The sequence below is a fragment of the Panulirus ornatus genome, chromosome 73 (genome assembly GCF_036320965.1).
Source record: "Panulirus ornatus isolate Po-2019 chromosome 73, ASM3632096v1, whole genome shotgun sequence".
Classification (NCBI taxonomy): domain Eukaryota; kingdom Metazoa; phylum Arthropoda; class Malacostraca; order Decapoda; family Palinuridae; genus Panulirus; species Panulirus ornatus.
Window position 1 is genome coordinate 7,851,746 of NC_092296.1, and position 12,169 is coordinate 7,863,914.

General features: G+C 39.9%; 1 protein-coding gene across 1 annotated transcript in view; it reads right to left on the reverse strand.

Annotated features, from left to right (window-relative positions):
- LOC139748309 (uncharacterized) overlaps positions 1-4,912 on the reverse strand; it is a 69,727-nt gene extending 64,815 nt beyond the window's left edge. The window contains exons 1-4 of the mRNA XM_071661319.1: positions 4,775-4,912; positions 2,292-2,360; positions 1,959-2,126; positions 564-801 (exon numbers count right to left, since the gene is read on the reverse strand). Of these exons, the coding sequence (XP_071517420.1) occupies positions 564-801; positions 1,959-2,126; positions 2,292-2,359 (474 nt within the window). The 5' untranslated portion in view covers position 2,360; positions 4,775-4,912. The remainder of the gene's footprint in view (positions 1-563; positions 802-1,958; positions 2,127-2,291; positions 2,361-4,774) is intronic.
- Between the last annotated feature and the right edge of the window lie 7,257 nt (positions 4,913-12,169).

The following is a 12,169-nucleotide window of genomic DNA, read 5'->3' on the forward strand; positions in this document are numbered from 1 at the left end:
TAAAAAATGTAGAGCTGGTAAAAGAGTTTCATTAAGATGCAACACTGAGACCTATTCACTAGAGTTGCAGTTGTAAGGCAAGTATAAGACATCAGAGAAAGTGAAGGAGTTGTATCTGTACAACAATTTCTTCCATTTTATCCAAGATTCTCTTTTCTTAGTTACTATCATTAAGTGTCCCCAAAAAAATGACATAATGCATATGTTGATGACAATGTTAGAAAATCTTATCTCCATACTGAAAACCTGGATGCAACATAATTGGATGCATAAAAGATGAGGCATTAGTATGATGTTTAACAATAATTCTGTTATTTTCAACAATGATATCAAACAGGAAAGATGGGAAAATATATATACAGTAAAGGGAGAGAGAGGTAAATGATTTAAACTTCCAAATTAAATATCAGGAAGGTAAAATGAAGGAAGTGTTTGAAATGTTGCTGAAGGAGGCACTGAGAGAAATTCAACCTAAACCTGTTTTATATTTCATTGGCAGTTTTTCATATCAAAAGCAACAACTTAATTATCTCAAAAAGATTAAAGCAAGTTAAATAACTTACTGAGGACAACACGGCATTCAGGATGTTCAGTGCAAGCTTTGACCTGTCATTTCCCATGTAGCTCAGCTGGTTAAGAGAATCAATTAGGTCAGATGTGCCTCCTCCACTAGATACTGATACGGAAGCAGACGATGGCATGTGAGACCCATAATTACTACTGCTACCTGCATCTCTAGGTCCCATGCCAGCTTCCCATGGGTTCACCATCTGAGTGCTTGACCTTCGGGAATCACTGTACCTGTAATTTTGTCGTAACAACTTTAATAAAACATACTTTAGAAATATTACAAATTCCTCAGATGCCTGCACTACAAATCTGAACATGCCCAATTATCAAAAAATACCATATCTTACAAAATCAAATGATTATTAAACATATGACAACTGCTGTACTGAAAAACTGTTATCGAGGAAATGTGTTTAACTGGCTGTGCAATGAACCAGAACTATAATGGTTGTCAAGTTGCACTTTGACCCAAGTAGCTTTCTTTTCTTTCTGTCTCACCCACACATGGACTGCTGGCATTCTGTCCACAAACATAAAATCTTTCCCTGTCACACATAACACTTGACCACTTAACTATCACAACTCATTCTTCATAATTCTAAATTTTTCTATAGTGAGCACTGCACTAGCCCTGCCTTTTAGCAAATTGGTAGGAGCAACTGATAAAAGTTGTAGGTGGGAACATAAAACAGGAGCATTAAGTAAAGACAGACCCGTTTTGCCCTCCACGATAACAACATCTCTTTCCAAATATTCTTCACTGTTCCCAGAGTCTTCGCCCCCCCCTCACCCACCATGACTCACTTCTGCTCCTAATTCCATTCAATGACAAGTCAACTCTCAGATATCTAAAACACTTCACTTCCTCTAATCACTCTCCATTCGAACTCACACCCCCAATAACCTGTCCCTCAACCCTGCTAAAGACTGCTTTACTCATATCTACTCTTTAACTTACTCCCTTCACACACTCGTCCAAACTCAGTCACCAATTTCTGCAGTTTCTCACTTGAATCTGCCATCAATGGTGTATAATAAGCAAACAACTCACACTTCCCAGGCAATCTCCTCCCCAACAGATTGTATACTAGCCCCTCTGCCTTACCACCTCATCCATAAAAAATTAAAGGGCCATGGTGACATCTCACACCATTGCCAAAGATCAACAGTAACTTGGAACCAGGAACCATTCACTTCCCTCTCTTCCTATTCATACATATGCCTTACACCCATGATAAATATTTCTCATCTCCTTAGCCACAGGATGTCATCTAATAAAAACATCTAACAGGAAGCCATGCAGTATATATCATGATACACAAAGACAATGAGCAACAATGTAAACAGAAAGCATCTATTGTGCCACACAATTATACAAAAACTCTTACCTGTCATGGCTACCACTATCTCTGTAACTCCCAGATGATCCATGCCCTCCCCCACCACGATATCTGCCACTACTGTAACTGCTCCCTCCACGGCTGTAACCTCTTCCACCTCCACTGCTGCTACCTCTGCTTCCCCAGTTGTAATTGCCACGACCTCGTCCTCGACCCCTGTGGGTTAACATTTACAAATACAGAGGCACTAGTTCTGCTTTATGCTATATCCTAAGTTACAGTAATCATGCCCAAACTGCTAATACTTTTGAATTAATCTATCAGTAATATAGTGTCTGATGATGATGGGTGTGAAAAATATGTCATGGAGGAGGAGCTTACCTGTAGCGACTGCTGCCGCCACCACTAACCCTAGAGTCATAGTCGCCTTTATCATAATGCCCAGGCATCCTTAAAGAGAGAAAAAACAGTAACATGAGCTGAAATATCATTTGTATAATACCTATATTTCAACATACTCCTTTTGTAAATAGCAAGTATATTACAAATGTATTACTACTGGGGGTATCCTACTACATCCTCTTCCAAAAAAATACTTAAGTCCAACATTTCCAGTTTTATGTCTATAATCATACCAAAAGTGTTCCAGAAACTGTTACCTGCAGTGAAGCATCATTATTGGGGTTGACAAACAAATGGGAGGAAATCCTGTTTTGAATATATCAAAAGCATCTGAATCAAGTTCCAAAGCCAAAGGTGGAATTTACAGCAATTTGTGTGTGTACTGAAGTTGAATGTCTCATCAAACAAGCTAGTTTTATACAAGGAAATCAGTTAATATGATAAATTCATAAAATAAAACCAGAGTATATTCAAAATGAAACTGTGCACATTTTCAGAAGCAATGGAGACGTGGAATAAAGGTGTTGATACATGGTAGAAACAACAAGTTAGGTTTGAGCTAATACAAAAAAAACAAAAAAAAAAAACGAGAAAGCATCAATGCCTGGCAAGATATGTCAACAAGAGACTGTGTAGCACTAACACTATCTCAACGTTTTCCTTGGGAAAGTTGTGGCTGTGTAAATTGGTTATTGGTTATTATCTTTGTTTATTTATTCATTTTGCTTTGTCGCTGTCTCCCGCGTTAGCGAGGTAGTGCAAGGAACAGACGAAAGAATGGCCCAACCCACCCACATACGCATGTATATACATATACGTCCACACACGCAAATATACATACCTATACATCTCAATGTACACATATATGTACACACACAGACATATACATATATACACATGTACATAATTCATACTTTCTGCCTTTATTCATTCCCATCGCCACCTCGCCACACATGGAATAACAACCCCCTCCCCCCTCATGTGTGCAAGGTAGCGCTAGGAAAAGACAACAAAGGCCCCATTAGTTCTCACTCAGTCCCTAGCTGTCATGTAATATCTTTGTTTTCATAAAAAATTAACCTTGAAGAATATAATTTTTCTGAAACACCAGCAAGAAATGGTGTTACATCATCAAAATGGATATCATAAAACAAAATCATAATCAATACAGAGGTAGCAAGGAAATGTTAACACAGATTCCTTCACTGAACAGGATTCTTCTGGCGTAGATATTACCGTTTACTAAATCTATTACAATCCTCTTGTACTCCAGTGTCTAGGAATATTGGCATAAAATGGAGGGAACATGGGGATGGAGGAGCTAATAGACATGGAAGAAAAGTGTAGGAGGCTTAGAAATATCACAGATTAAACAAACAGGAGATGTAGGAGCATATTACAAGGATACTGCTTGGAGATACACTGTCTGGTGTTGATATCTGGAAGTACTTACTTCTTGAAATATAGGCACAAACCCCAACTTCTGTGTATGCCTTATCAATAAAATTCCCTTGTATCATATACAAATACCATACTTCCATATGTATCAATTGCTTTGATGCGAGAATGGTTTTAACACAAAATTCAATGCGGTTTTCAGTGGTGTTTATCATGGAAAATCAAGCTGACAGGAATTGGTCAGGTGATACAAATAATTCCTTTAATGACTATCCTATTGGAAATAATCTTCATTTAATCTAACCCATTCCATCAAGTAATTACTTCCCTTGGTATTACTACACTTTCATTTGGATTCATCTGAATAATTCAAAGGAACCATTAAAGACGTTTGCAAATGCTAACCATTACTTACAATTTGATAGTTGCCAACGAATAGGAAGTTTTCATAGGCTCTATTGATTTCAGACATGTATAACCTACTTTCATGTGAACCAATCACAGTTTCCAAGATTTTTGTACCACTATGCGAGTGAATTAACATAGTAATATACAAGTGAGTTAACATAGTAATATAAAAATCATAATTTCACCAAGGTTAGCACATGAAGTATACTTCCACTTGCTTCCAATGTGGTCCTCACCATTATTGCCTTCTTAGGAATTACAAAGTAACTCAAAATCCACTGTATATCCGGTAAGGGTAACACTACCATTGCAAAAGAGATTCACTCATTTTCTAAGTACCTTTACCTCATGTGGCTTAATATTACTATACCGGTGGGTCTACACAGGGACACAGTGTTCTCATGTGATGATTGTGATCTGAGGAACCCAAATCACCTTCCCCTAAGCTGACGAATACCATATCATACCCGAGTTGAAAACTAAATAAATTTGCCTCCTTGCGCCCCGCAGAGCCTACCTTCATAATAATTACTATGGACAAAATCACATCGCCCACCACACCAAGTTGTCCACTAAGCCAAGATTCGCACTTCTTCCTTCATGTACATAACTCCGCCAGCCACACATAAAGTCGACAACACAGAGTCTTCACTTACTTCTGCTATTCTCCAGCTGCCTCAGTATTCGACCTCCAACTACTCAATACGTGAGAATGGAAAAAAAAAGCAGCTTAATTCTACGAGGCGATTTCCCTAGGCGGCGTCACGAACAACAATGTCGGAGCAACACAGAACAAACAACTTGGGTTGACTATACGAGCCTAAAGCTAGGTTTATATTTACAATGGGATCAAGATCCCACGCCGGTAACATGTATATATCATTGCTTTGATAAACGTTCTATGCTTCCGTAATGTTATTTGTGAAATAAACAAGTCTAAATTCAAATGCTAGCATAGATTTTAGGTAATGATTGAAATATGAAAGAGTTTATGAGAGGAAGAATTGAGGAACATAGGAATTTGTAGGAAATATAAAATATTTCCTTTACATAGGTGGAGACTTTGATTGTTATGAGAGACATGAGAAGGATAGAGATTTCCAAAGGTTCGAAGTGTATGGAAAGAAACGGATATCATAACGGCCACGCAATAACCACCTGAAGCAGTGCTTGCCTTAAATCACATGATCAACGCAATAACAAAAGCACACAAGCAGCCAGCTCTATGGAGCAAAGCGAATTATGTCTGTCAAAGAATGTAAGCGAACATTGTGGAGTAGGGCAAGCGTCATATACTCATATTTTCTCCCCTATGAGAACCCCCTCTATGGGGCTCGCATGGTACTCAGGAAGACGAACAAACTATTATATATAACTTGAAGGCCCTTCTATGCGGCTTCTCCAGTACCCGGGAAGCCAAATATGTTATCATATGTAACCCCAGGACGCTTTTTACCAGGCTTCTGCAGCTTCGAGGCTGTGCTTCACTCAGTAGCAGGGAAATGGTGCACTTCCTCGGCGAAAGAAGTTAGTTGACTTTAATTGAACCTTTGTCGTCAATGGTCGGCAAAATTTGATGTGATCTCGTTATAATAAATATTCATCATGTATGTCCATATATATATTCCATTGGCAAGTTCCTTCTCCTACAGAAGGGTACTTTTATCTCAATAATCTTGGATTGACATCCTCCTCCTCACTGGAAGTGTAAATCAGACCTCAGGAAGCTATTGAAACAAACTTCTGTTAATGTGGATCTTATTCACTAAAGCTCGTACACAATACAGTAAGTTTTCCGAGTTTGGGGGCACCTTACGATTTCGTATGAGGCATAGCAACATCAAATTGGTTATCATTAAACTACAGTCGCAGATGTAATTGGGTTACAAAAGCAAGTTTAGGTCGGGTACAGAAGCCAGTGTAGTGGGATACAGCTTCACGTTATTCTCATTATCATTAAAGTTACGAGAAACAGATGGCAAATAAAAAATGCAAGTAAAGCTTTCAATTAGAATGGTCAAATTGGCGATCTTTGTTCAAGCCGTGCGGCTCAGTACTCGGTGCCACTGAAACAAGCAAAGCTCCCGTCGTCACTTATGGCGTCATGCGTGATTTACCATTACCCAACACTAAATTGCTTGTTACATGCATAACGTAGAACATTGCATGATTTTTTTATACTTCAAACATTGTGGAATTGAACTCAATTGGGCCTAGGAATATCTTTCATTCAAACAATAAGTTTTGCCGCCAAATATTAACAAAGATATTTCTCAATGCAATATATATATATATATGTAAAGGAAATTCTTTAGAAAAAAAAGCATCAATAACTATCAATAATAAAATAAAATTCAATAATAATTGATTTAAAATATTCCACCTTTCATCTCATGAAAAATAATTTGTGGTCATAAATCGCATTCACCTATTATCAAAAAATAAGTTGTGGCAAAGCTCTTCCCCTCCTGTTCTAAAGGCAGTCTTACCCGCATTCATACTTTTACCTATTCCCGCCAAGTGATGTCAACACTGGAGTTAAAATCTTTAATCCTCGGCATCACTGCCAGGCGATGGTTACACAGTGACCTTGGTGTAGGGCGCAACGTTCATCTCGCATAAAGGCGGGCTTTATGAAGTACGCCCATCCACAGCAGATCTTTCCTCAAAGTGAGGTTAATATCCTCAACTTGACACCAATAAAGCTGATCCCTCTGGGCTCAGAGGAAAAAAGAACAAAGATATCCAAAAATCACAATGGTTGTCAAAACACCTGGGGAAAACAGTAGAGGGCCGAGAGATCTTAGCAGTTGGTAGATGCAACCACCGTATACATACCTTTGGGGTCACATCAGGGGAACTCCGTAGCGCCAACCCAGCTGACAGAGGAATCTTTTCAGTCCACAACCCCTATTTCTTAACATGCCCAGCTGGCAATTCGAAATATATGACGCATGTTTACCAAATGTCGTCCAAGCTTCGTCTCTTCAATGTATATCTTTCTTTCTTTTCTTTCATACTATTCGCCATTTCCAGCGTCAGCGAGGTAGCGTTAAGAACAGAGGACTGGGCCTCTGAGGGAATATCCTCACCTGGCCTCGTTCTCTGTTCCTTCTTTTGGAAAATGAAAAAAAAAAATGTATATCAAATGACTTATATTTCTCTCTTGTGTCTCCCATGATGATGTGATTATTACATGAAAGTGCATTTGGGAACTTATGGTGTTTCCTTTTCCCCGTGGACTCATAGGATTATATTATATATCATATTTTGCTTTGTCGCCGTCTCCCGCGTTAGCGAGGTAGCGCAAGGAAACAGACGAAAGAATGGCCCAACCCACCCACATACACATCTATATACATACACGTCCACACACGCAAATATACATACCTATACATCTCAACGTATACATATATATACACAGATATATACATAATTCATAGTCTGCCTTTATTCATTCTCATTGCCATCCCGCCACACGTGAAATTACAACTCCCTTCCCAGCATGTGCGCGAGGTAGCGCTAGGAAAAGACAACAAAGGCCACATTCGTTCACACTCAGTCTCTAGCTGTCATGTATAATGCACTGAAACCACAGATCCCTTTCCACATCCAGGCCCCACAAAACTTTCCATGGTTTACCCCAGACGCTTCACACGCCCTGGTTCAATCCAGCACGTCGACCCCGGTATACCGCATCATTCCAATTCACTCTATTCCTTGCAAGCCTTTTACCCTCCTGCAGGTTCAGGCTCCGATTACTCAAAATGTTTTTCACTCCATCTTTCCACCTCCAATTTGGCCTCCCACTTCTCCTCGTTCCCTACACCTCTGACACATATATCCTCTTTGTCACTCTTTCCTCACTCATTCTCTCCATGTGACCAAACCATTTCAAAACACCCTCTTCTGCTCTCTTAACCACACTCTTTTTATTACCACACATATCTCTTACCCTATTATTCCTTACTCGACCAAACCACCTTACACCACATATTGTCCTCAAACATCTCATTTCCAGCACATCCACCCTCCTTTCTAAAAGGGGAAACAGAAGGAATATATATATATATATATATATATATATATATATATATATATATATATATATATATATATATATATATATATAGTGTGGGAGGCAAGTTCTTAGAAGCAGTGAAAGGTTTTTATCGAGGATGTAAGGCATGTGTACATGAAGGAAGAGAGGAAAGTGATTGGTTCTCAGTGATTGTAGGTTTGTGGCAAGGGTGTGTGATGTCTCCAAGGTTGTTTAATTTGTTTATGGATGGTGTTGTTAGGGAGGTGAATGCAAGAGTTTTGGAAAGAGGGGCAAGTTTGCAGTCTGTTGTGGATGAAAGAGCTTGGGAAGAGAGTCAGTTGTTGTTCGCTGATGATACAGTGCTGGTGGCTGATTCATGTGACAAACTGCAGACGCTGGTGACTGAGTTTGGTAAAGTGTGTGAAAGAAGAAAGCTGAGAGTAAATGTGAATAAGAGCAAGCTTATTAGGTACAGTAGTGTTGAGGGACAAGTCAATTGGGAGGTAAGTCTGAATGGAGAAAAACTGGAGGAAGTGAAGTGTTTTAGATATCTGGGAGTGGATTTGGCAGCGGATGGAACCATGGAAGCGGAAGTGAATCATAGGGTGGGGGAGGGAGCGAACATTTTGGGAGAGTTGAAAAATGTGTGGAAGTCGAGAACATTATCTCGGAGAGCAAAAATGGGTATGTTTGAAGGAATAGTGGTTCGAACTATGTTATATGGTTGTGAGGCGTGGGCTATGGATAGAGTTGTGTGGAGGACGGTGGATGTGCTGGAAATGAGATGTTTGAGGACAATATGTGGTGTGAGGTGGTTTGATCGAATAAGTAATAATAGGGTAAGAGAGATGTGTGGTAATATAAAGAGTGTGGTTGAGAGAGGAGAAGAGGATGTTTTGAATTGGTTTGGTCACATGGAGAGAATGAGTGAGGAAAGATTGACCAAGAGGATATATGAGTCAGAGGTGGAGGGAACTAGAAGTGGTAGACCAAATTGGAGGTGGGAACATGGAGTGAAAAAGATTTTGAGTGATCGGGGCCTGAACATGCAGGAGGGTGAAAGGCGTGCAAGGAATAGAGTGAATTGGAACAATGTGGTATACCGGGGTCGACATGCTGTCAATGGATTAAACCAGGGCATGTGAAGCATCTGGGTAAACCATGGAAAGCTCTGTGGGGCCTGGATGTGGAAAGAGAGCTGTGGTTTTGGTGCATTATTACATGACAACTAGAGACTGAGTGTGAACGAATGTGGCCTTTGTTGTCTTTTCCTAGCGCTACCCTCATGCACATTTGGGGAGAGGGTGTTGTTATTTCATGTGTGGCGGGGTGGCAACGGGAACGAATAAAGGCAGCCAGTATGAATTATGTATATGTGTATATATGTATATGTCTGTGTGTGTATATATATGTATATGTTGAGATGTATAGGTATGTATATTTGTGTGTGTGGACGTGTATGTATATACATGTGTATGTGGGTGGGTTGGGCCATTTCTTTCTTCTGTTTCCTTGCGCTACCTCGTTAACGCGGGAGACAGCAACAAAACAAAATAAATAAATAAATAAATAAATAAATATATATACATATATATATATATATATATATATATATATATATATATATATATATATATATATATATATTCCCTGGGGATAGGGGAGAAAGAATACTTCCCACGTATTCCCTGCGTGTCGCAAAAGGCGACTAAAAGGGGAGGGAGCGGGGGGCTGGAAATCCTCCCCCCTCGTTTTTTTTTAATTTTCCAAAAGAAGGAACAGAGAATTGGGCCAGGTGAGGGTATTCCCTCAAAGGCCCAGTCCTCTGTTCTTAATGCTACCTCGCTAATGCGGGAAATGGCGAATAGTTTGAAAGAAAGAAAGAAATATATATATATATATATATATATATATATATATATATATATATATATATATATATATATATATATATTTTTTTTTTTGCTTTGTCGCTGTCTCCCGCGTTTGCGAGGTAACGCAAGGAAACAGAAGAAAGAAATGGCCCAACCCCCCCCCCCATACACATGTATATACATACGTCCACACACGCAAATATACATACCTACACAGCTTTCCATGGTTTACCCCAGACGCTTCACATGCCTTGATTCAATCCACTGACAGCACGTCAGCCCCGTTATACCACATCGCTCCAATTCACTCTATTCCTTGCCCTCCTTTCACCCTCCTGCATGTTCAGGCCCCGATCACACAAAATCTTTATCACTCCATCTTTCCACCTCCAATTTGGTCTCCCTCTTCTCCTCGTTCCCTCCACCTCCGACACATATATCCTCTTGGTCAATCTTTCCTCACTCATTCTCTCCATGTGCCCAAACCATTTCAAAACACCCTCTTCTGCTCTCTCAACCACGCTCTTTTTATTTCCACACATCTCTCTTACCCTTACATTACTTACTCGATCAAACCACCTCACACCACACATTGTCCTCAAACATCTCATTTCCAGCACATCCATCCTCCTGCGCACAACTCTATCCATAGCCCACACCTCGCAACCATACAACATTGTTGGAACCACTATTCCTTCAAACATACCCATTTTTGCTTTCCGAGATAATGTTCTCAACTTCCAAACATTCTTCAAGGCTCCTAGAATTTTCGCCCCCTCCCCCACCCTATGATCCACTTCCGCTTCGCTTCCATGGTTCCATCCGCTGCCAGATCCACTCCCAGATATCTAAAACACTTCACTTCCTCCAGTTTTTCTCCATTCAAACTCACCTCCCAATTGACTTGACCCTCAACCCTACTGTACCTAATACCCTTGCTCTTATTCACATTTACTCTCAGCTTTCTTCTTTCAAACACTTTACCAAACTCAGTCACCAGCTTCTGCAGTTTCTCACACGAATCAGCCACCAGCGCTTTATCATGAGTAAACAACAACTGACTCACTTACCAAGCTCTCTCATCCACAACTGACTGCATACTTGCCCCTCTTTCCAAAACTCTTGCATTCACATCCCTAACAACACCATCCATAAACAAATTAAACAACCTTGGAGACATCACACACCCCTGCCACAAGCCTACATTCACTGAGAACCAACCACTTTTCTCTCTTCCTACACGTACACATGCCTTACATCCTCGATAAAAACTTTTCATTGCTTCTAGAAACTTGCCTCCCACACCATATATTCTTAATACCTTCCACAGAGCATCTCTATCAACTCTATCATATGCCTTCTCCAGATCCATAAATGCTACATACAAATCCATTTGCTTTTCTAAATATTTCTCACATACATTCTTCAAAGCAAACACCTGATCCACACATCCTCTACCACTTCTGAAACAACACTGCTCTTCCCCAGTCTGATGCTCTGTACATGCCTTCACCCTCTCAATCAATACCCTCTCATACAATTTCCCAGGAATACTCAATAAACTTATACCTCTGTAATTTGAGTACTCACTTTTATCCCCTTTGCCTTTGTACAATGGCACTATGCAAGCATTCCACCAATCCTCAGGCACCTCACCATGAGTAATACATACATTAAATAACCTTACCAACCAGTCAACAATATTGTCACCCCTTTTTTAATAAATTCCACTGCAGTACCATCCAAACCCGCTGCCTTGCCGGCTTTCATCTTCCGCAAAGCTTTCACTGCCTCTTCTCTGTATACCAAATCATTCTCCCTAACCCTCTCACTTTGCACACCACCTCGACCAAAACACCCTATATCTGCCACTCTATCATCAAACACATTCAACAATCCTTCAAAATACTCACTCCACTCCTTCTCATCACCACTACTTGTTATCACCTCCCCATTAGCCCCCTTCACTGATGTTCCCATTGTTCCCTTGTCTTACACACTTTATTTACCTCCATCCAAAACATCTTTTTATTCTCCCTAAAATTTAATGATACTTTCTCAGCCCAACTCTCTTTTGCCCTCTTTTCCACCTCTTGCACCTTTCTCTTGACCTCCTGCCTCTTTCTTTTATACAT